General features: G+C 34.7%; 1 protein-coding gene across 2 annotated transcripts in view; it reads right to left on the minus strand.

Moving 5' to 3' along the window:
- Positions 1-1736: 1736 nt before the first annotated feature.
- ZEB1 (zinc finger E-box binding homeobox 1) overlaps positions 1737-26820 on the minus strand; it is a 155266-nt gene continuing 130182 nt past the window's right edge. For both annotated transcript variants that reach the window (XM_055146855.1, XM_055146854.1), the window contains exons 3-8: positions 22139-22300; positions 16526-16728; positions 12550-12655; positions 6629-8445; positions 4345-4525; positions 1737-4226 (exon numbers count right to left, since the gene is read on the minus strand). In XM_055146855.1, the coding sequence (XP_055002830.1) occupies positions 3649-4226; positions 4345-4525; positions 6629-8445; positions 12550-12655; positions 16526-16728; positions 22139-22300 (3047 nt within the window). In that variant the 3' untranslated portion in view covers positions 1737-3648. The remainder of the gene's footprint in view (positions 4227-4344; positions 4526-6628; positions 8446-12549; positions 12656-16525; positions 16729-22138; positions 22301-26820) is intronic.

Genomic DNA, 26820 nt, shown 5'->3' on the forward strand with positions numbered 1-26820 from the left:
AGTTCCATCCAGATTGTAGTGAACTTCAAGATTTCATCTTCTCTTAATAACTTAATGGTAATCCATTGTGTGAATGTGTGTGTACACAAATCCACACACACACATCCACACACAGATAGATCGAGCTCACAATTTCTTTATCCACTCATCTAATGTCGAACAACTGGGTTGTTCCTAGATCTTGGCTATTGTACATAATGTTGCAATGAACATAGGTGTGAAAATATCTTCTAGAACAAAATGTCTCTGTTCTCGAGATAGATGCCAAGATGTGGTTGATAGGTTTTATGTTTTTTTTTTTTTTTTGAGAAGTCTTCATACTGTTTTCCATAGAGACTGAGCTAGCCAATAGTAGATAAAGACCCCATGTTCACATGCCCCACTAGAATTTGTTGCTTAGGGACTGCTTCAAGTGTGTTACTCACACTGGTATGGAATAATCTCTGCCTTGATGTGACCTTCCCTAATAAGCAGTGATGATTAATATTTTCCCCTCAAATGCCCATTGGGTATATATATTCAAAATAAATGTTAGTTTTACATAAGATGTGGTACAGGGTTAGTTAAGAACATGGGGATTGACACCAAGTAGGCCTATATTCGAGTACTTATTTTCCTACTTTTCATGTATGTGTTCATGTACATATGATCTTTAAATTTTGTAAGGTTTTTATAAAAGTAATTTTTTGAAAATAGTGAGTAGTGAAGTACCTTTGGGTTAAGAGGTAAATAAAATGGGGTTACTCTCATCTGAGTGAATATTGGGTGAATACATATTTTCCTCTTCAAAATCTGATAATGAGTAGATTCCTTTAGTAGTCATTTATCCACCCCTATGAATCAAACAATGCCTTCCCTGAGTTTCTTATTATGATTACAGAAGAATGTCTTCCAAGAGGGGTTAATTATTATTTTCTAATCCTGTAGAGAAAATTTGCTTAATGGACAGCTATACTCAGTGACAGACAAAATGAAGCAATATACTATGAGTAAGTATCTAGGAATATGAGGTCCTAGAAAGGGAAATAAGTTCTAAAATACTGAGGATTGGGTCTACTGGGGGCTCAAACTCCTGGGGACAGTCATATTGAAAGGCCCTGGATGCCTGTGTCATGTCTCATGAAATTAAGTACTAGAAAAATATCTAGAAATAAACTCAATTAGAATAGTACAGGATTATAAAAGGTATAATTTATTATTTGCCTATTATATCTACTGTTTAATAGGATCTGATAAGAAATGATTCAATTCTAGAATGAGATACATAAGTGATATCAGGAGCAAAAGGAATAAGAACATAGCTGAGGTCTGTTAATTTGTAAATTATATTTTCATTAAAAATTTTGCTGAATCAAATATTTTTGTACCTATTGGGTTCCAGGTGCTCAGGAGCCCTTGGGGGTCTGAGAGTGCTAAAGAGCAATGATAAGGAGCTAACAGAGTATAGGGAAAGCATCTAAACCCAGGAAACCTTGATGTGACCCGAAGAACCAGGTGTCATGAGATCAGTTTGAGATCAATCCTAGGGGAGTCAAGGATTTCACGAAGAGGACCTTCTGATGTCACTCCTGAAATTCCCAGAAACAATCACCCATAGAATTCCCCACAACTATGTAGTTAATATCTAAAAAATTTTAGTAGGTTACCCTAAAACAAGTGCAGAATGACAACGGAATACTCATTTCATAGAGTTTTCTGCAGAAAATGTTGGTAATGATTAAAAGAATGACAGCAGGTCAGGCTTGTTGATGCATTTTATTGTGAGATGGGGGAAGTCTGGTAAAAAACTAGAAAATGGCCATGGTGTAACAAGGAAATTAAAAATGAAGAGTCAGATTTGTAACTTACATACATGAATACAGGAACAAATTGGCACAAAATGTTAAACATTGTTCCCAACACTGTTTATATAAGGTTATTCTAATTTGGCTTACTAAGGAAATGAGAGTTTTATGGTTAGACTAATTTCTTAATAAAACTGCAGAGCATCATGCTATTAGTCACACAGTGAATTTTAAAATTTAAGAGTTTTATATTAAAAACTGGGTAAAGGTAAAATGACTTGATTGTAGTTGTAAAACTAATACATTCCCATTTAAATTCTGTTCTACAGTCCAAGGCAAGTATAAATGTTAACATAACACTGTTAAATCAAATCTCAATGCAAGAGAACCAATTGCATCTCTACTTTAAATCTTATCAACTTTCCAAATTTTCATACTAAAATATATTATTGTATTAATACAAACTACAGTATTATACACTACACTGTGTAATAAATAAAGAAATATAAAAATAAGACACATAAATATAAAAGTTTTCTAAAACTAAAAGTACATATGTCAGTAAGAAGGGTATTAATACTGCCAGGTTTGAAGACGTACAGTACAAAAATGTTGCACAGATCTATAAACTAAAAGAAATAAAATAATACTGATAGGTAAAATCAGCTAATGTTCTTAATAAACTGGGTCCATAATAACTAACATTTGGAAACAGGTATGAGCCAAATAACAATGGCACGCCCATGTCAAAAATGCAAGTACATGGAGAAAGCAGATTAGAAAATTTCCCTTTCGTTTCTTTAGAGAAATTTTGAAAGTCAATTGATGTAAAATGAATACTGAGGAATTAAAGGTGAAATGTCCCAGTGTTTCAGTTTCTCTGACAGAGTCAGTGGTTTTAAGAATTATTTGGAATTTTGATATAACAAATAAAATCAACAAATGCTAGTTATTGTAGGCCACACATTGAACAAAGGCGGGCGAGAGCCTTGAAAAATACTGATAAATGGCACTTACAGCACACAGGTCTTGCTTAAGGCCAAGGGAGATACAAAGCTTCATATCATATCCTTCATATTTGTTATCACATACTCAAACACAATTACAAACACTGATTCTGACGACTCTGCTGTCCTTACCAGTATTAACACTGTTAGTCCCTGCAATCAGAACTCAATGACAATCTTCTGAACTCCATTTTAAACCACATGAGTAAGAAACTTCAGTTCTTCTATCGGTTGCTTTCTTAAGGCTAACAATACACTTTAAATGATAATACGTTCTACTATGACATCTATATATTAGAAATCACTACCTTCTAGATTGATTTATAAAAGGTAGTTAGCACGGTTTGAAACTGTATTATACTTCTCTGCAAAGGGAATTTTGTAGTGCAGAAGTTCTCACATTTTAAAAAACATAATAAAATACTGAAGCGGGTTTAGCATATGTTTACCAATAAAAAATTATAAAATTTCTCCCAATTGTACAGCTTAAGAATAAACCAACATAAGAATGACAATTAATACTGATAAAAAAAAGAAACAATGCCAGAGCTTATCCAATTAATCAGCTTCCTTTAACCTGTTAAACCTTTGCTTTCTGAGTCATTAAAGTTTTCTAATCTGCTTCACGTTACAAACTTGTTCCTAACATTGAAAAATGCATGAAAAATTACTAGGTTGGAGATTCAGGCACACCCGGATTTTTTTTGTATGTTTTTTTTTGTATTTTTTAAATTTTTACTTTACACAGTAGTGAACAGAAATCACAGTATACAGGTTACCGTGTTTCTATGAAAGCATGTATAATAGAGAACAAACTTCATTACCAATTTGAATTTATTTTCCGTCTAGAAAAACTATTAGGCTTCGTTTGTTTTTTCTTCGGACACTTGCTCACTATTTTCGCTTACTTTTTGTTCCAAGCTGCTGGCTTGATTTACAGCTCCACCATCCTTCACTGGATCTTCAGTTTTGGCTCCTTCTTCATTCTCTGCCTCTTCTACTTCCTCCTCCATCTCTTCCTCCTCCTCTTCCCCTTGTGGTTGTTCACATTCTTTTTCTTCCTGCAGTTCCTCCATCTCTTTATCTTCCTCCTCCTCTTCCTCTTTTTCACTCTCTTCGTCTTCTTCCCTTGTCAAACTCTCTCTCTCGTCTGAGTCGACCTGAGAGGGAGATGCCCTAGCACCAACATGCTCACTGGTCAGGACTTCCGGTCCTGCCTCTTCCTGCTCTGTACTATCACGTTCTTCAGCTTCTCTCTTGCAATAGGAGTAGCGATGATTCATGTGTTGAGAGTAAGACCCAGAGTGTGAGAAACGCTTTCCACATTTGTCACATTGATAGGGCTTTTCTCCAGAATGTAATCTCATGTGTTCAATCAAATGATGTTTGTGTTTAAAAGCCTTCTTACAGATTCCACACTCGTGAGGTCTTTTCCCTGCAAAAGAAGATCACAGTCGTGAAATTAAGTGATGGTATTAAACAAACGAAACCATTATAAGGCATTTGGGGGAGTTCATATTGGGGAAAAAGTTATATCAGATTTATTGACATACCTGTGTGTTCATATTTATGTCTTAATAATGAGCTACTCTTTTGGAATATTTTATCACACAAATCACAAGCATACATTCCGTTTTCTGTCTTCCGCATTTTCTTTTTGGGTGGTGTCGAGTCAGAGTCATTCTGATCCTCTACATTTGATACTCCTTCTGAGCTAGTGTCTTGCCGTTCATCCTAAATGAAACCATCAAGAAAATTTAATTTAAAATTAAAAGGTAAACAGGGGACATAAAGAACAGTATGGGTTAAGCAACTAGATTGATTTATATTTTACAGAACTTTATCAAAGCAAGCAAACTCATCACTGCTGCTTAGCTCTTGGTGAGACTTGGATGGGGGGAGGGTTGACACTGGCAAAGTAGGATTAGAGGCAATGCAGTAACAACTGTAGCAAAATCCTGTGCTCAGGGGGCAGGAGAGATAGCGCAGGGTGTAGGTGCTTATCTTACACCAGCTCCATCCCTGACACTGCATTCAGCCCCCAGCCACCGTCAGGAGTGATTCTGGAGTCCAGATCCAGGAGCCTCCTGAGCACAGAACAGGGTGCGTCCCCAGAACCAAAAATAACACAACAAAGCACTTGGACATTTATATTCCTGGTATTGAAAAGCAAGGGACACCAAAAAAGAATGAATATAAAATATGTAACCAAGATTTGACTCCATATGAATGATGAATTTATAAGAAATTGGCAATTGGCAGAAAGTTTTAACTAACAGACTTGCAAAATAGTCACTAATTTTTAACTATATCATTTATCTATTTTTTCATTCTGTGTTTTGTTAAGCAAAATTATTCTATTTTTTAGAGGGGATGTGTCAAACTGTATCTTCCAATCTTCTATTTTATGAACAAAATGCTACAATCTCCTTGGAAAGAGAGGCTTGCTTCATCACTTTTCTGAGAAGCATGATGGAAAAAACATGCAAGAGCTTCTGACACTCTTTTCAGGCACCATACCTAGAGGGGTATCCAAATGATAGGACCAGCTCCTTCTATCAATTGGACTCTTGGACCCAGTGATAACTGAGGGAGAAGAAAGTGTCGTGCGATGCAAGGAAACAAACTAAGTGCTTTGTACATACTAGGGTGTGCTGTGTCATTGAAGCAACATGCCTGGAGGCTGGACAATTTTTAAATTTCAGTGAAACAAAACTGTTTCATGTAATGTCAGGAGGGACTTACTGGGCATAAAGATTTTGTGTAGGCTAAAGAATCCTGCAGGAGCTTGTAGTGAAATTAGTTCCATCATTTTATTAGTGCCATCATCAGGATTATTAGAAATTAATTTCATCATCAAGATTATTCCACCATTTTGCCTTAAAACATACTCATTAACTAAGAGTTTAAATATTTTAAAATATTTATTATGGTACTGCAAGGCTACAGATATGCAGGAATTGGGTCATTTGTGAGGTGTCAATGGATGCTATGATAATTTGATTGTGTCTACATCAAATTTCAATGAAAGTAATAAAATTATCAGAGCATCCACAGACATCTTAGAGATGACACACTCACATTTATCTCTAGTATCTATTTGAGTCAATCAAAAGTTGATGGGTAAAATGGGGAGGTAATCAAAGTTATAAGACAAAATAATCTCACCAATGAGGAACACAACGGTGACAAAAAGGCTACCCCAAACTCTCATGGATTTGAAGTGAAAGTTACAAGGGGAAAATGTACATGAAGAGTCATAACCACGTTTTATTATATATATTGTTTACAACTAAATGGATCTTAAAAGAATTATAAACTTGTAAACACAGAATTTAATGTGTACAAAGTGATAGCTAAGTTTGTCTGGCATAAACTGCCAGTGGATGGGAACATGTCTCCCCTATTTAAATAATCGTAGTAAGCCAGACACAATATATTCTGAATTTTCAGAATATAAGATTAAAAAAAGAAATCTACATCTAAATAGCATTCCATTTCCCCCCCTTTACTCTTTACAGCTTCAGTCATGGATTTAGCTGAAACTTATATAAATCAATCATTTTCACAAAAGTATACTTTAAACTTTACTAGGTAATTATATCTTAGGTTGGTAACAAACCAGACATGATGCTATGGAAGTTAAAGAAGACACTAATCTTTTTCTTTTGTAAAAGAAATTACAGTCTTAAAGCAATAACAACTGGCTTTGCTCTAATCACATTGTTTTAAAAATTAACTGAAGTAAGTGTAGCATTTTATAAAACAAGTTTGAGATGGAACACACATTTACGCATATGTGTATTACATATATATGTAGATACATATATTTTTTACCTGATTTCCATTTGGCTGGATCACTTTCAAGGACGGTTGCTGATCCTGGACTGCAGGGCTGACTGTAGTCGAGTACGTGTAAGCCACCTGGGGAATCAGGATAGTCTGCTTATTGGCAGCTAGTGCTCTCAAGCACGGAACACTGTTCTGGTCAGCAATGGCCACAATTGTGGGTAACTGGGCAGTGACGGTAGGTATAGCAATATTTATGGGGTTGGCACTTGGTGGGATTACATTTACAACTGGTTCTGAGTCTGTAACACAACTGTCCTTTTGTGGCTCCTTTTTTGCACAAGACAAGTTCAAGGGTTCTTCCTGGACAGAATAAACACTGTTCTGGTAAACACTAGTAATAGTTGACCTTTCCAATAACTCTCCCTGTTGCTTTGGTAGTGAAAGATCAAGAGGTTCTACTTGTGGCTCTTCTTGTGCACCTTCTGCTGTGTACAAGTAACCCTGTGTATTTCTGGATGAGGAAAGGTTCAGAGGTGATGGGGATGATGTACTACTTCTGGAACCGTTGACGGTTGATCCCACTGGTAAAACTGGGGAGTTACTCATCTTCAGAGGACTTTGTAGATGTATTGTGCTGTCCTGGGATTCACTTGCGTTTGTGGATTGAGGCCGATCATCGTTCTTTGCAGAGATATTTACTTTGCCTGGTTCTGGAGAAGAGGGTTCAGAGGACTGCACTGAAATTTGCCCAGCTTGCATCTTTTCAAACCACTTTTTCACTACATCCAGCGGTAGGTTTACTGAGTCAGCAATTTTTGAAAGCTCTTCTGCACTTGGCTGTGCATTCAAAGCATAGTATGCTTTTAAAAGAGACAAGAGGTTCTTTAAAGGTGGCTGAGTGGGAGACAAATTTCCATCCCCAGAACCGGATGAAACAGAAGACTCGGGCTTCTCCGTTTCAGGGGCAGGGACTTGAGAGGGTTGGGTGGGCTGCTTTAGGTCATAGTGCTTTAATTCTGGAAGTGCATTAATATCTCCTGGACAGTCGTCACACAGAAGGCAAGTGCTATCATTTGCTTCTCCTTCAAAGCTTTTGTCCTTCTCGGATTTAATAGTAAGATCTTCTGGTAACTTTTCGCTTTTGCAGCTGTTTGTAGGAACTGGGTTTTCCTTTTTTAAATTCTGAGGAACAACCTGGAGTTGGCTAGGCTGCTCAAGACTGTAGTTAATGATAATTTTGGTTGTTCCATCCTGATCAACCAAAGGAAGACTGATGGCCGAAATAACAGAATGGCCACCCTGTTGTATGGATGAAGCATTGATTGTTTCTTGTTCTTTGGATGCAAGATTGGCTTGATTATTCTCCAAAACTTGCCTTATCACATTACCATCTACTGCCACTTTAAGTACATTCTGAATATCACTTAAATTGATACTTATGGGAGATACCAAACCAACTGTTGGCAGAACAACAGCTTGCACCACACCCTGAGGAGAATTGGTCGCCTGCAATGGGCCACCACCACTGAAGACCCCGTTTTGTAAAGGGGTTGAACAGTTGATTCCTGAAGCAACAACTATGGGTTTGAATTCATAATCCACAGGTTCAGTTTTAATTTGGTTTACAGAAAGTTGTTCTTGAAGGGGCTTATTCTCTATCTTTTGCCGTATCTGTGGCCTTGTGGGGCTGCCTGGTGATGCCGAGAGAGATGGTGAGGAACACTGAGATGTCTTGAGTCCTGTTCTTGGTCGCCCATTCACAGGCATCAAGCTGATACATTTCTTACTGCTTATGTGTGAGCTATAGGAACCGGAATGGGAAAATCGTTTCTTGCAGTTTGGGCATTCATATGGCTTCTCTCCTAAACACAAAAGCATATATGTTTATAAATTTTTATGCATCCACACTTTTCTGAAATAATATTAAGAAGTTCTTGTGTATGCTTAAGATATGATTTTACTTAGATCACCGAAAGTTCAAAACCTATTAAAGATTAGAATACCCTTAGTTTTGGCTACTTTCACTAACCAATATGGAGTTATCATATTCATATCATATGTATATAATGTTATGGCTAACTTTAAAACTTCAAATAATTCTTAAATACTATAATAACTGCAAATACCAAATAATCACCTTCTACTCTTTTATTTCTTTTCTTATCCTGTTTCATAATCTTAATGCGATTTTTTCCTCAATCATATGAACGAGAAATTAGTTAACAGAGGAAAGCAAAAGAGTAAAGTCTCCTATAAGATTGAACAATTATGAATGCCTGTACTTCATTGTATAAATCATATGAATATAGAGCATCCATACTCTATGGTTCTTTGAAACTATCTCTTAATGTGCATTAAACCTTAAATGAATAAAAGATAGTTCTTGTTATAAACTTTGGCTTATTAAACTGGGATATATGTATTCCAAGAGTGGATATACACTAGGTTAGAACTTCAATTTTAGTGACAGTGGCTATGGTCATTTAAACCATTTTTGTATTACAACTGATGATACTATACTGTACAGGTGCTACATAAGGGTGATTTATTAGAAAAAAATCACAATGTCAAAAGTTTCTTGTAGCTAAAGACCAGCTTTAAACTGCTTCCCTGGATATTCTAGACATTTTTTGTTGGCCTTAAGGTTACTTTGTTAGGGAAACTTGAGGAACACTGAGCTATGTGTTTCATAACTCTCAAAGTTTTGCTTTGTTTTAAATTTATATAAGATGGCATTCATTAATTTATAAAAAACATATAAGCTTTCAGTGTCAATGAGGTAGCAACTTTTGGATCTTATGTGTTATTTTGTTTCTCTCTTGTACCAATTACAGTGCCATTCACAAAGATGGACATCAAAACATTTTTTGATGGATGGATGGCTAATTGTAGAATTATGACATGTGGTGTTACTAACTTACCTACTCAACCTCAAAATAAGCTTATATCTTCCCCACTCATGAGGTAAAACAAATGACACAAAAGCAGTGAGAAATCAACAGTGGTTCTGCTTTTTATGTAACTCAATATTGTAAAGTTTAAAATAGTGAGTTATATTTTCTCATTAAATGATTGCTAAAGTGACTGTTTGAATGATCAGCTATTAGAACAGGAAATGGTGTAAGAATCCCTCTATCAGATACTTTCTTTTTTCTTCTGGCCACACACAGCAGTGCTCAGGGGATGGAACACATGCGGTGCCAGGGATGTAGCCAGTACCTCCTATATGCAAACTGCACTCACCGCCAAGCTATCCCCCGACGTCCCTAGGAACTGGTTTCTTAAACTGTGGGTCACAACCTCATATGGGATCATGTAAGTGAACATGGGGATGGCCATGGAAAAATCTTCAAAATTTGTTTAAGAATCAATTTATTATATATTATCAATAGATCTTTTTAGTTATGTACCTGTGCTATGTACCTATATATCAGGGATTGTATAAAATTTCCTCAAGTGAAAAGTAGTCATATGCGGTAAAGTTTAGGAAGTCATGCTTTTATAGTTTTGACATGAGCCACTTTCTGCTTCAACTTCTTGATTCATAAAGAGGTCATTATCTGCTGGACAGGTCTAAGGAAGACATCTCAGGTCTAATGACAACCATGGACTTGGACTCTGGCATTGCCACAGTGTCATATACTGTTTTCTTAACCTTTCCAACTGTTAGTATTTTGGTGTGTAAACCAATGTACCTACACCTGGGTTGGTGCTAGCCATTATATGCGATAATAAAGGAAAATTCATGATATAATTTTAAGAAATCCAAAGACTACGTCAAAGCCAGCTTCCTACTCTTCTGTCTCCCCTGTCTTCGTTTTCCTTTCTGGTGTACACAGAACAAATATAACTTTCCTTCTATTAGTCAAACCAACAAACTGATGCAGTAGTGTCACATGTATCCTGATATTTCCCTGTATAGGTTAAATATACTCAAATTATTCAAACCTGAAAGGGACAGTTTTCAGAATCCTTATCTACTTAACTTACCTCTGGAAATGCCCACTTGTCAACATTTTTTCAAGGAGTTAACTATTAATACTCAAATATGTGTTATGTGAAAATTTCCAGGGAGAGGGCTGGAAAGAGAGCTCGGGGGGCTGTAGAGCACAGACCAAGGATGTATGAACCTGAGTTCAGTCCCCCCACCCCAAGCACTGCCAGTCACACAAATGAGCTTTGTTGGGAGAGGCCAAAGGCACCCAGAACCCCCAGGTGTGGCCCCAATAAAAACTTTCCAGTGGGGATGAAATGAGATAATGTCTAATATAATGCTGTTTAAGGGTTGACATTTTTTGATAAAACTTTTAGATGAGCTATGTACTTCTCTTGCTACAGACACTAGGAAAATAAATGTATCTCTCTGTCATATGGAGTATTTTAATCTGTACAGAGAGGGAGAGGTATACACTGGGTCAGGCAATGGCTTGGAAGTCAGGATGTTTCTTTCAGAGCCCCAGACTTGACAGGCACTTTCCAAGTGAGTCTAGATAAGTTGAGAAAATTCTGAGCCTCCAGTTTCTTACCAGTGAAAAATTAGGAAAAGAGCTCCTACCTCATTTAGAGGTCCCATTGACTTCAAATGTATAAAATAAAATAAAACCATTATTGGATGGTCTTAGTACAGTAGTTTCTAAGTGCTTATGCTCTATCTCTATTTCTTCTAGAAGCAGTAACAAACAGCCTCAGACTGGTACCTGTCCTCGCACAATACAGTAGTCCTCAATTGGAATAGACCAGACCCTCAAAAAATTATATACTTGGATTGTTTCTAGATGGGCATTTTAATTTGTGGTATGATCTATGCTCCCCAAATTTCTAACATTTATAGATATGTTAATCCTCCTGTCAACTGCAAAAATGACTATTTGACATCATCTCACATATTAACTAAAACTAATTTTCTTTCCTTGACCCTGATTTCAACATTTAGAAAAACCTCTTGAATTTGCCGTATAGCTACCCACAAGCTCAAATTATTTCTAGTAAAAAGGTAAGTTAAAATGTTTTTAATGAAAATTTTTAATAGCATAAGAGCAAGTATAAAGAATCCTGTAGCCAACCCTGAAAGACAATCACCAAGGTCTGAACATTGATGCACTAAAATATATTTTTGTAAAAATCCTGGTTGGAATACTTTTTAGTGATAAAATACATACTATTTAGCTTTTATAGAGCAGTATGGTAAAATTTCTAGAAATAGTTTCCAAATGCAATATAGATATCACTATCTATCCAAAGCCTCCTTACAATGTAAGTCAGCAAAATAATTTGTACAAAATAAGCAATATATGATTTCATTAGTCAACCATTATATTTCTAAAAATAATTCAAATAAAAGGGTGATAGATTTCATAGTGTAACAAGGAATGTGCACTACTAATATTGTCTTCTTTATAGGTTTTGTTCAAGGAAAGACTCTAAAGAAATGCAAATATAGTTGTTCATAATTTTATAAACTAGAGATACAAGTTTTAGTTGTATTTCTTATTTAAAGATGCTATATTTGATTAAAATTTAGAGTATCACTGTGTCACTGTCATCCCGTTGCTCATCAATTTGCTCAAGCGGGTACCAGTAGCGTCTTCATGTTTTTGGCATATTGAATAAGCCATGGGTAGCTTGCCAAGCTCTGCTGTGCAGGCGAGATACTCTCAGTATCTTGCCAGGTTTTCCGGAGGGACGGAGGAATCGAACCCAGGTCAGCCGAGTGCAAGGCAAATGCCCTACCCACTGTGCTATTGCTTTAGCCCAAAATTTAGAGGATGTTAATTAATTTAATGTGTTTTAAAAATCAAAATACCCAAATAGCACTATTTATAAAAAAATGAAGATTCTGCAGATTAGTCCTTAATTTGAAGAAAACAAAGGTTTCTGGATCACAAGTGCAAATCTTATTTCATAACAGTTATTTATTACCACAAATGCAATGACATTAAAAGTGTAGAAATAAAACAAATCCTTACCACTGTGGATTCTTAAGTGTTCTTTTAGATGGTGTTTGTATTTAAAAGCTTTTCCACATTCAGTGCACTTGAATTTACGATTACCCCCAGACTGTGTCACATGTCTCTATAAGAAAAAAAAGAGTATTTTATTCCTTATTCAAAAAAACATTAGATATAAAGAATATAAATATAATAGATTATATAAAGAATACTAATATCCAATTTGTGAGAAATAATGTTTTGGTGATCATTTTCATTTTGTTTATGAAAAAAACCTCAAACTGAAACAGTTGCAAAAACTAAGTATTATTGAAAAAAGTATGATAGTAGAAAATTTCTTTTCAGGTAAAGAAAAATCATACTTTAGTAAGCAAAGTAGCATTTAGCAAAAATAAGATTCCTTTCTACAAGGATACCAAACTTATAAAGGATCTGTGTTAAGAACATTATATAATCTGTCTAAAGCACACGTACTAAATAGAAGAACAGATCTGCTGAAGAGAAGAAAAGCTTGGCTTTTATCAATACTTTATTCTGTGTCTTTTTAAATTTGGTATTTACAAACTGCACTTTACTTGGATGATTTTCAATACAACAGATAGCCAAACACTGTCAGAAGCAGCCCCAGCACCCTCTCTCCACTTCCCCAACTCAGATGGGTATTGCCCCAATTGAAAGAGAAAAATTTAAAAATAATTAAAATTGAAAATGCAGAAGAATACTTTTTTCAAGGGTCTGAGCAATAATATCGTAGGTAGGGTAGTTTGTCTTGCCTGCAGCTGACTTGGGTTTGATCCCTGACATCCGATATGGTACCCCGGGCCGGCTGCTGGGAGTGATTTCTGAATGTAGAGCCAGGAGTAATTCAACAAAGAGTGTGCCCGTACACTACTCCCCCCTAAAAAACACCCTTTTTCAACTAAATATGGGGTATATTTATAAATAGTGTTCTGCCTTTTTCAAATTAAGTTTCACTTTTATGTACTGCAAATATACTCTGAATTTTTAATCTACCAAAAAAAGCACTGCTTAAATGGAAGTGTATTGATTCCTGCTCATAAACTTTTGAAGGATCACTATTAACTCCTAAATATATTGAATCAATTCCAAGTTTTTTATAGTTCTGAGTTTCCAGATTTGCTCTCAACTAGTTTTCTAGCAGAAGCCCATGTCTCAATCCTTTAGTGGGTTTATTTGCACATAACTTTTCTATTTCTTTACTTTGCTTTATAATTTCATTACTTATTTATTGGCTGCTATCATCACTTACTAGGTTTTAGGCCTGGTTTCATCTAAACCCATAGGTCGAAACTCAAACTATATGGTGAGAACTCTCAAATTGACATCCCTAGACCTTCACTTCAATTCTAGGCTTACAGCCATCTGTTTCCTTGACGCTGCCAGATGGAAGATAATAAATAAATAAACCTTTACACGATAGCGTTGAGATTTAAATTTTTCCTCTTCTAATTTTTCCTATCTTTGTGAACACTCTTATTTGAATACTGCTTAGACTCTGAACTCCTGGGTTATTCTGTAATTTCTTTTAATAGTAACAGCTTCAAAATGGTCTCCTTGTTTCCATTTTGTCCTTCTTGATCTAGATGTGACTCAAAAGTCAGTGTTCCCTTAAACATTAGAAAAGAATTCAATATCCCTCAAAGACTTTCCTATTATACTTTAGAATAAAATTCTTATCATGAAAATTTCTCCCCCCGCCCCCTCTCATGCAATGCCTTCCCTCCATCACCAATCTTGTCCTTCATTGACTCTGGCCTCCTTTCAATACCTTGGAGGCACCTGGCTGACTTCTGCTTCGAGCTTTTCCCCTTTTCACCCTGCCCCCTCCCTTGTGGGAGACCCTTCTCCAAATCATTCCATAATTGGTTCCTTCGCTTCATTCAGTGTCCCATTCTCAGATTTTCCTACTCTGCATAAAAGACAGTAGCTTTCACTACCTTTTCTTCATACTAACTGCTTTTACGGTTAATTTAATTTTGCTGTTCTTTGGGGGGGGGGCACATGCAGCAGTGTTCAGAGCTTACTCCTGGATCTCTGCTCAGAGATCAGTCCTGCAGGCTCAGAGGACCAAGGGGGTTGTCGGGGATTGAACCTGGGTTGGCCTCTGCAAGGTAAATGTCTTACCCACTGTATTATCACTTTGGGCCCTGTATTTATGCTTTAGATGACCCACTGATATATGTTCTCTACTACAGGGATTTTGTTTGTTATTTTAAAGTACTATACTTTTAACAGAGAAAACAGATCTGAGATGTAACAGAAAACTCAAATGTTTGTTGAATGAATAGGGCATGGGAATTCTTATTGTTAAACTGTGACATGATTTTTCAAAGGCCAGCAACGTGTACAGTCTGTCCTTTATTTGCTGCCCTGGACCCTAACTTACTTATAGGACCTCTGAATTATAATTTTTCCTTACTGGTCTTTTCATTTATCAAAGATCCTTTCTTACCTTAGTCAACCACATTTATATAAAATATATCACATACATATGTGCATATATATGTATATATATTATAGTCATTAATCAGAAACATTATTCCAAAGTAACTCATCAGATCTCTCGGGAGCTGTTTTGCACAGGCATCTCCCACTGACACTATCAGTTCTGTATATGCTCTGGGATCCTTGGAATAGAACAGCTATGGTGGCAGCAGTTGCAGGAGTGGTCACCTCCCAGGTGTCACATGGATAGGTTCTTTCCTTACTTCCTGTCTATAATGTAGTCATGGCAGGATTCTAAGATAAAAATGCAACGCTTTGTCTTCCTGAGAAGATAAGGTTATTTAAACAGGGGGTATCTTATAGAGCCATAGTAGGGTAGTTCTTTCTTAGTACTCATTCCTTTTTTTTCGGATTCACTTCCATTTCAAATATTCCTCCATAGCCTTAATTACTAGCCTCTCTCTCTAAAGAAGCTATCTTGATCCTATATTTTGTGATTGCCCTATTTTGTTACTTCATAATGCTATTGGCAAGGTCCTGAAAATAGGTTTACCCTGGGTTTTAATTGTTGTTTTTATTGTTTGCATTTTGTTTGTTTTATCATCATCATCATCTTATCCAAGAGCTTAACTGGATCTCAATGGACGCATAATCTACAGCAGAAATATACTACGCAAAAGTTCTCCATTTAACGAGATAGATATTCAAAGTCCTTTCTTAAAAATAAATGAACATGTACACAAACTGCAAAATATATTCCATGTGAAGTTGAATATTTTTAGTTCTTAAAGTCAGATTAAGTCAATATTAACTTCACAGTTTACAGTTGATATTGTTAGGACTGATAAAATGAAAACTTGGCAAAAGTTCCTTTGACTACTCTTCCAGTCAGTGGTTTAAATGTAATTTGTAATTACAAATAGGTTTTGCTTACACTTACAGAAATTGAGTAGAGTGGCATTTGTATAAAAAATCATATGAAATTTGAGTTTTCAGAATAAAAATGAATTAGAATCCAATTAGTTTTAATCCAAACATAAGGTTTTTCAAGGAAGTAAATACTCTTACTATTGGAAAAATCACACAGTAGTTTATATTCAAAATTAATTAAGTAGCCACTGTTTTAGCAAAATTAAACTTCATTATTTTATATCATTCTCAATTTGCCAGTATTTAGTCATGTGTTTTATGAAACCCATATTGTTCCTATGTGGAGTATATTTTAGTAGAATGAATTTTGAAATTTAGTGGAAAGAAATTAGAAATTTAGTGTGAAAGAGAAACAGACTGGAATAAAGAAGTTAACTGAGAAAGAAAAAAGAAATTAACTCTAAAAATGAATGTGACTATAAACTCAGGAATGACTAAATAATCAAAGATATATTCACTTTCATCTTTATAAGGTCATAGACAAGAAACTGTCTACTATATCCATTTAATTTGTGAGTATATGAGACATATTAAACATTTGCCTTCCACGAGAGTTATCGAAATTTGGGAAATTTCTGAATGCTCTTATCTTACTTACCTGGTCTCTTCCTGATTTATGAGATGTCATGTGACGTTCAAGTTGGGTTCTGTAAGCAAAGGTGTAGCTGCACAGGGAGCAACTAAAGTTATCTTCATTTTTTTCATGGCGATACTTAATGTGTTCTTTTAGAGAGGTAAAACGTTTATAGCCTCTATCACAATATGGGCAGGTGAGTAACTGGGAAAATGCATCTGGTGTTCCTGTGAAAGAATGGGCATGTATTTTAAAGTTAAAACATCATTTTTAAAAAAATCAGTATAACTTTATTTTGATTTTCAAGTAATATATTGATACTAATCACTGTTAAGTAGAAAAGAAAGCTAAATATTAAGTCAACACAGTCTACAATAATGATATCAGGATTCAAACATGTGCTGTCTAACTTCAAAATCCCATCCTTTTACTTCATCATGGTACCTCCTTTCTTTTATATGATTAATTACAAAACTAACAAAATGAACTACAAATGTTTATGTTAGAGAAAACATTTATTATAAAATTTTCTATAAATAAATTCTATTATGAGGACATGTACCTCATAATAGAATCTTTCTTCTGGTAACAGTATAATTAATGTTTATTAAAATTTGGAAATAACACTGTTAATTTATTGTCATCATAGGTAAGCACACATTGACACTATGTTCCCAGGATTCCCCTATATAATTATACATTGAGTTAAGAACAAAGAGTATTAACAACAAAAAAGAGAATTAAGATCAAAAGAAAACTGGGAGGAAAGGTGTGGAAGAGCTATGACTGGCCCAAAGAGATCTATTGTGAATTATTTTCCCTAATGAAATGCTTGCAACTTTTCCATGTAATTATTCATAAATCAATATAGGCTATCTTGCAGAAAACAAAGATAACATGCTCAAATTGGAGTTTACAAAGTGAACTATATTTTACATAAGGAGCCATTTAAATCTGACAATTCTAAAATGTAGTATTACTTTGCAAATTAATACAATTTAATTAAGTTGTTTTCAGAAATAAATTTCTAAGTGACACAATTTCTGTGTTTTGAATTTCTTATAGAATATCAGACTACCAAAGAAATTTTTATATTCTCCAATTGCTTTATAAACTTACTTTACCTTAATTTGGAATTTGAAACCATATAGATAAAATTTCTTGCTCAAGAACAAGACTGCAGAAAATAAATTAAGAATCCACATGTACATAGCAAAAAGTAATGAAATATGGAGTCATAATGGTAGTACAGTGGGTAGGACACTTGCCTTGCATGCAGCTGACCTGGGTTCGATCCCTAACACCACATATGGTCCCCTGAGCCTGCCAGTAGTGTTCCTTGGGTGCAGAACTAGGAGTAAGCCCTGAGCACTGCTGGCTATGTACCCCAAACTAAAAATATATGCATATACATCCCAAACTTTTAAATAGGGTTCAGTAGGTAGCTCAACTGACCAAGTACATGCTTTACATGCTGAAGACCTGGGTTTGATCCCTGGCTCTGAATATGGTCCTCCAAGCACTCAGCTGTGAGTGGACCATGAGCACTGACCAGTGCACTTCTCAAACAAAATATATGTTGAAGTGTGTTTAAAATATATAATAAACTCAAAGAGTGAAATCCCCTAAAGTTTGTGATAGCAGCATCTCCTGTCAGCAGTGAACAAGGCAACTGGAGTTCTTAGTTTGTCATGATGATAGTATCAAATTTAGCACTTGGAACTAGGTTACTCAAATAAAAGTCAAATGAAATTATTTTGTAAATCATACTTTTCTTGTATAGCACGAATTCCAATATATAGGCTAGTGAGAAATCAACCTGGGCATTCTCTATGCTGTTTTGCCTAAATGTCCTATTGATTTTAGCTGGTTACAATGGCAGAAGTCGAAGTCCATCACTGGTGTTTCATTGTGGCACCACAATTACAAAGTCATTTTTCCCATGACTCAAGCTTCTTATATTCAGAATCAGAGTATTATGTTTGCTCTCTTCATCATCTTTATAACTAAATGAAATACTAATAATTTTGTATGACCGATATTTTAACAAAATAGTCACAAATCAACACTCATTGAACTTTTAAGCATTTTTTTTAAAAGCTTACTAGCTTTGAAGCAACAAAACTCAAATCTATCGGATATGTTAAGCAACCTGTGGAATAAGTCAGTTTTAAAGGACAAAAACTCTTAAAATACTGAAGATTTGTTTTCTGAAAAAAATCACTTTGATGAGGAAGGTTTGTCATACAAGTCAAGTTCCTTTTACAATTCCTAGAATAAATCCATATAATAAATTCGACACTACTACAGATACTAGTCTCTGACTAAACGTCTTTCTGGGGCGAGGGGGTTGGCCACAGGTGACTCTGTGCTCAGGGGTCACTCCACAGGGGACCATATGTGGCCCTATGTGAAGCAAGCACCTTGAGCCCTATTAGAGTCCCTCTTTGGCCCTGATTGAACATATTTTCACTGTTCATACTTCATGTATCTGTGACCACGACATATTTTTTAATTTTTAAAAAAATATTTTGGAAGGCCAGAGAGACTGTATAGTGGGCACGGTGACTGCCTGGCACGTGGCTGACCCGGGTTCAATCCCCAGCATGAGATATGGCCCTGTGTGACTCCAGGAGTGATCCCTGAGTGCAGAGTCATGAGCGAATCCTGAACAACGCTGGGTGTGGCACCCAACATTTTTTCTATTGGGTAGGGCATTTATTTGCCTTTCACGAGGCTGACCTGGGTTTGATTCCTCCACCTCTCTCGGAGAGCCCGGCAAGCTACCAAGAGTATCTCGCCTGCATGGCAGAGCCTGGCAAGCTACCCGTGGCATATTCGATATGCCAAAAAAAAAAAACCCAGTAACAACAAGTCTCATAATGGAGACATTACTGGTGCCCACTCGAGAAAACTGATGAACAACGGGATGACAGTGATACAGTGATATAGTGATCCTAAACTTACTCTGATATGTAGTTATTTCAGATTGGTAGCATTACCTTTGAACAAATCTTTGTTTCATACTGAGTTTGAATTTGTGATAAATCACAAATGGAGCATAATTTGCCCAAACACGGCCTCAGGAAGGTATGTTTAATCTATTGTATACTAGTTCAGTTAAGAGAGTTAATGTTCAGTGAATTAAGAGATACTGACGGGAAAAAAGAGATCCTGAGGATAATCAATTTTTATATGTAAGTAGATACTGATGGTATGACTGAACATCTACTGTGAAAATATTTTAATACTGTGAATTATTTTGTTTTGCTTCATATTGTACACCTAAAAGTATTAAGTATATGAACTGAAAATACACTATAATTCATGACTTTTATTAATCCACAATGGATCTTAATATATACAGGATTTACTGTGCTAATTTGTAACATGGGACTTAATAAAGCTTAACCTTATTTGACATAAGCAATGTGATCATATCTTTAGTTTTTGTTATTTTCTCTCACTGATGCTTTTTGACTTTTTAAATGAAAATTTTACACACAGAAACACATACATATGTACTTAATTACTTCTATTTCCCTTTCATTTTTTACTGTAACCTCTGCTTCTTCAGCTAATATGGTAACATGTTAAGAGAAAAAAAATTAAAAATTAAAGTACAAATGGTAGAACTTCACAGGATTACAATGTCATTAACTATGGAGTCTTTGAGTAGACAAACAGACTGATAGAATACCAATAATTCTGCTGAAATACAGAGTATCCAGGAGCAAAAATTTATGGTCTTGAAAATAGTGTGCTTTGAAAGTATGGAAGCAACAACTAGAATCACATACCTATTAGTTACTTTGTCACTGTTTTAATTATAGAAAATTCTATATATTATGGCATGAAACTTCTAATTTATACTTTTTTCATAGCTAATTTATGATTTAAGGTATATTAGTCGATTGTAATGGGATAGGCTTGTTTTCAATGTGATTCTTATTAATTTTCTTCAAAACCTTAAAGGTAGAATAATAAAATTTCATTTATTTCAGGACTTATAAAGTTGAGATGGTATATATAGAGGTAAAGATATTTGTTATAATTTTAAAGATTTTTGCTAGGTGTAAAACTTAAATATATATGATATTTACATGATAAAAACTTTAAAGTGATGGATAGAAGAATAAACCACAGTCACATATGGGATCAATATAATAATGTCAATAAGTCAGTTCTTTCCAACTTGATGTACATATTAAATACAATTATAATAAAATTTCCTAGCAAGTTATTTTATGGATTAAAACAAACATTATGAAGTCTATAGAAAAGGAAACCTACAATGGCAAATGGATAAATAAGTAAATGCACTATGATATATTTAAGACACTGAGATATTATTTGAAACTTAAAAAAGAGCTTTCAAATCGTAAAAGGGCATGGAGGAACTTTAAGTGTATAGCAATAAGCAAATGAGGCCAAGTTGAAAAGGGAACATATTTTATGACTCCAATTATAAGACAAAAAGACATCAAAATATCTCTCATTGGTGGCATGGGGTGGAAAAATTTGATGAGCAGAAGAGCACAATAATTGTACTCTAAGCAGCGAAAAGACTGTGTGATGTCAGAAGTATGGACATATCACTGTACAATTGTCCAAACTCTAAGAATACACAATAGCAAAGGTTAATCCTACTGTATAGAGTGGACTCTTGTAGGGGTTCTGTTGTGCCAAAAAGTCTCAATCTTGTGTGTTATATTGATAATGGAGATTCTGGGTATCCTGGAAATCTTTGCTTCTCTATTTCCATGTTGTTGTAACTATTTATCTTAAAACGTTTTTATAAAATGTTGCAAAGTTGATTACTTGAATATTTAGTAAATAAAAGCATTGAACTAGGTGCCCTAAAAAATAAAGCAGTTTTAGAATATTAACATATTTCCACTTATCTTCAAACATTCAAACTTCCCAGTGCTTAGTACAGATAGTGCACGAGGACTACTTTTTTTTCGGTAGAGAAGGGAAGAATGATACTTTATTTCTTTTTATGAGTGTGAACAAATTATTAGTAAAATTACAACTTACATGCTATTGCTTATACCAGACAAAATACAAATTACATTATTTTACATACTATTTATACCAGATAGGACAAATATATATGCAAAATACTGTCTTCAAATAAGCACATTTTCAAACAAACAACCAGGTTTTGCTTGTTAAGAACAGAGAAAAAGAATCAAGGGGCAGTAGGTACATAGGTACAATCAAACTTCCATTTTCACTACTTCCTGCCACATAAACTAGTGGAAAGCAAACTGTCCCCAGGAGTTCACATGCACTATAGACATGATGCCATTAATTTGACACTAAGATATGATGGTAGTGTCCTATTACAGAAGTTATTCCCTACTTCTGTAAGGGAATCCATTTTGGTTTTCAAAATACATCTGTTCCTTTATGAAAGTTCAAAAAATGTTACCTTCTATAAATAGAAGGTTCAAAAATATTACTTTATAGAAAGGTGGGTTCCCATAGTCCATGAATGCAATTTAAAAATTTTAATTCAACATGGTAATAATGGTGACTCATAATTTTAATACTTAAAATACAGCCAATACTTATCAATTATTATTAAAATAATAATCTAAAAGATGAAAACAATAGTGAAGGTCATTTTACCATTTTCATCATGACCACTGGCTTCTGGTGTGCCCTGCCTCTGGTCATCTTCAGGCGCTTCAGGGTAAATGACAGCAGTATCTTGTTGTTGCAGGAACTCTTCCACGTTAGGATCATGGTTTTGTTCATTTTCCGCATCCGAGTCACATTCATCATCTTTTACTAAAAGAAATGTGCACTTGATCAAAATCAATCTCACCACCAAGTTGTTACAAGGTTTCTCTAAATAAGTTGCTGCTCCTTAGAGGATATATTATGATTTAATTTGTAGGAAATAATAACAAAGTTAAAAATTCATTGTTATATTAAGAAGTTTTTTATAATAGAAAATGTTATGAAAGTCTTGACATTTTCACAGTATCACTTAGAACTGTACTTCTTTTATTTTTTATAATAAATAAAATAGACTATATAGTATAGTTATTGTAATTCTTAATTTCATAATCAGTAACACGAAAGAAAAAAGGCCAAAAAGAAAACCTTAAATTTTCCAACCTTAGTCCTTTTATAGCAGACTATGACAATACTGACCCAGAATTGTACTTGAAATTTGAACTATTCTTAAATCACTCTGGAGTTGTTATTTCTTGGAAAATGGACTTAATAGTTACCTATTTCTAAATACTTCTAAATAAGTATAAATATCAGTTTGATTAACTGCTTTTTATGTCTTTTATAATTTATATACAAGCAAGAATTTTCTTCATTTCCATCTCAAATAACATTTAACTGTGGAGTCACGAAAGAGTTCATTTCCTTGAATCAGAAGGGCTCAAGAGGCAAGATATCACATTGAGGAAGTATCCTGGAGTGTGGCCGGTATCTAGGAGAGCACTGCTGACCCATGGGCTTCCTGTCTCCGACCGGGTTCTAGAGCGAATATGGACTCTATGCTTGCAGTAAGTGTCCCCACGATTCATGGGCAACTTCTTTATACACTTGAGATGTAATAGTTCTACTTTTATAAAACTCACTTAACCCTAAAAGTGACTGAAACTGGGCCAATAAAACTGATCTGTACTTGATCGACTACTTTTTGATTCAATGTTTATGAACCAAAACATTGGTACAGTTTAACATGCCTGTTAACTCTCTACCCAGTAACAACTTGAATCATCTAGATGACTGCAATTTAAAACTTTAATAAGGTAATAATGGTGACTCATAATTTTTAATACTTAAAATATAGCCAATAATTATTCATTACTTAGCATTCTCTGATCACTCTGGGAATTGTATTTGGTTTCTAAGACAGTAGTCAACAAATTGGGTTACTGGATTCAGGGGTAAGAGAAAATTTAAATTTTCGTAATTTTTAAAAAATTTTATTCACCATGATATACACAGTTACAAAGCTGTTCATAACTGGGTTTGAGTCATACAATGTTCCAACACCAATCCCTTCACCAGTGTACATTTTCCACCACCAATGACGCCAGTCTCCACCCCTGCCCCGCCCCCCAGCTTGCCTCTCTGTATGGCAGGCACTTTTCTTCTCTCTCTCTGTCCCCTCTCCCCATCTATTTTCCTCCCCTTTTGGGCATTATGGATTGCTATGCAGATATTGAGAGGTTATCATATTTGTTCCTTTTACCTACTTCCAGCATGCAGTCCTTATACAGAGTGATTATTCCCAACTATCATTATTCCCACTGTTGGGAATATTATGATTATACTGCAATTTTATGATTAATATGCAATTATATTTATTGCATATAATGTGTTTACATATTATATAATTAATTATATTATAATTACATAATTTTAATATGTTATATAATAATATAATTATATATTTAATATGTCACTGTTACTGTCATCCTGTTGCTCATTGATTTGCTCGAGCGGGCACCAGTAACATCTCTCATTGTGAGATTTACTGTTACTGTTTTTGGCATATCGAATACACCACGGGTAGCTTGTCAGGCTCTGCTGTGTAATTATATTATAATTATAATATTATATTCCACCCAGATTCCCCTTTTTCCAGTGCCTAGGCAGTCACACCCAGAAACTGCCACCAGTGCCATGTAATTCCATCAAAAGACAACATCCAGAGACTATAAAACCAAAATCCTGAGAGTGCACAGCCACACCTGATAGCCTAGTTCTCACTCTTGGAGAACCTGGCAAGCCACCAAGAATTTACTGCCTGCATGGGAGAGCCATTATATTTATTTATATTTATAAATATTTATAATTATAAATAATTATAATATGTTGGGAATATTATTATTATTCATTATTCCCAACTATCATGGGAATATAAATATAATAAAATAAATATAATAATTTATAAATAAATATAATTTGTCACTGTCATCCCGTTGCTCATTGATTTGTTCGAGTGGGCACCAGTAACGTCTCTCATTGAGAGACTTATTGCTACTGTTTTTGGCATATCCAATACGCACAGGTAGCTTGCCAGGCTCTGCAGCACGGGCTCGATACTCTCGGTAGCTTGCCAGGCTCTCCGAGAGGGGTGGAGGAATCAAACTTAGGTCGGCCACGTGAAAGGCGAACGCTCAACCACTGTGCTATCGCTCCAGACTGTTTTATATTGAATATAAAATTATAATTTAATATAATTATATAACACATCTTAGTTATATAATTATATAAACAATTATATGATTATAATTATGTTATAATTATAATTATATTCCCAACGTTGGCACCATTGGGAAGGATGAGTAAGGAGATGGACTGGGATGAATGAAGACGTTACTGGGCCCGCTTGAGTGAATTGTTAATCAAAAGGATGACAGTATATACATACCTCTCCGAGAGCCCAGCAGGCTACCAAGAGTATCCTGCCCAGATGGGCAGAGCCTGGCTAGCTACCCATGGCGTATTTGATATGCCAAAAACATTAATGATAGGTCTCGTTCCCCTGACCCTGAAAGAGCCTCCATTCGGTGGGAAAGACGAGTAAGGAAAGGCTGCTAAAATCCCAGGGCTGAGAGGAATAGAGACGTTACTGGTGCCCCCTCAAGTAAATCTACAAGCAACAGGATGACCGTGATCATGGCCATAGTGGTTCCTTCTCTATCCCGTCTTAACATCCTTAACCTTTCTTTTCCCCTTCTCTTTCCACAGAAAAGGGGGGAAAAAAAGAGGTATAGGCATATCTCTTCTTTTACCTGGGATGTTAATATGGTACATTGTCTTGAAACTAAAAGACTACCAAATTGTTAAGGAGGAAGAAAACCAAATTACTGATTGTATTGATTAATCAAGACAGCATTAAACTGCCATAGGTTTTCCAGTCTTTCCAATTTATATGGTTGTCTATCAGGGTTTATAAAAACATGGCAAATGAAGCGAGGCTATTTTGGCATTAGTTGAGAAACTGTAATCAGCTAAAAATAATATGTCTAAAGGGAAATAGGGTAATTTTTCTTTAATTACCTCACCTGTTCTAGTCCTTAGCAACTGTTAAAAAAATCAATTTCTCTTTAAGATTATGATGGTAAAGCAAAGTGTTTTTTCAAAAATAGTTTCTAGAATCTGTCATTAGCAAGAACAATGAGCACCTTTTAAAGGTTAAAGCAGTATAAGTAAGGATCATATAAATATTTTGATATAAAATTTTCAAGTGAAACTAGCTAGAACTCATGAATTTATATTTTGTGATTTCTCTAAAATTCCATGCAGATTTTACAAGACATGTCAAATAACATTACAAATATTTTATTTGAATAGTTCCTGTTATAAAATGTATTTTCTACATCCCAGTAACTATGTATGTACATAAATGTTAAATTATATCTATATAATCTTAATTTCACTATTGAATAATCTTTTTATAAGATGCATTTGTAGCTGACATCATCACTATGTAGACCTTAACACATCTATACCATAACATGTTTCCAACAAAAATTTTGATATTTATTGAAGTTTGTTGTAATCATATGGAATTAATAACTAATAAATCCATACTGTTTTCAAAATTTAAAAACTTTGAGGTTCCTGTATGTCCAAAAATTTTCAATTTATATACAAATAAATTATTTGTAATTCATCTATATATGAATAATTTACACACATTTTTATAAATAAATAAGAAATGATCAAAACAGTTCCAATAAAAAATACTGTCATAACATCAAATTTTTATATTATGTAGAATGGGATTATAGATTATTATATACATTGACATGAAACATTTCTGATCTTTGAAGAAAGTTTATTCATAATTCTTAGAGCAATGAATGATTAGTAAATTGCTGTGTGATATGCTTTAAATTTGATTAAATTCACACATAAAATAAAAGAATTGCTTATGTGTAGTAAGAAATGTGGAAGAAAACACATGATAATTTACTTAGTATAAATTTGGAGGGTAGTATACCTCAGTTGCTGTAAGAATTAAATTTGCTAAGACAGTAATTGCTTAGTACTCTAGTTGGCATATAGTAAGTGCTCTGCAATATTGTTAACCACTTTTCTCAAGGCAGTTCTGCAAGGAAAGCATTATTTCTCAATTAAAGTTTTTTTCTAAATTAAAATTAGATTCAGAAAAGTCAGATAACCTTTCCAAAACAACAGTACAAAAGTTTTACTATTAGATCAGACAACATGGTATTAGGTGCCTAGGATCAAATTCTTAGCTCGTTTTCACTGACACCTGAACCTGTGGACCTACATTTATCAGGTCAATGTTTGTGTTTTTGTTT

The sequence above is a fragment of the Sorex araneus genome, chromosome 9 (genome assembly GCF_027595985.1).
Source record: "Sorex araneus isolate mSorAra2 chromosome 9, mSorAra2.pri, whole genome shotgun sequence".
Taxonomy (NCBI): domain Eukaryota; kingdom Metazoa; phylum Chordata; class Mammalia; order Eulipotyphla; family Soricidae; genus Sorex; species Sorex araneus.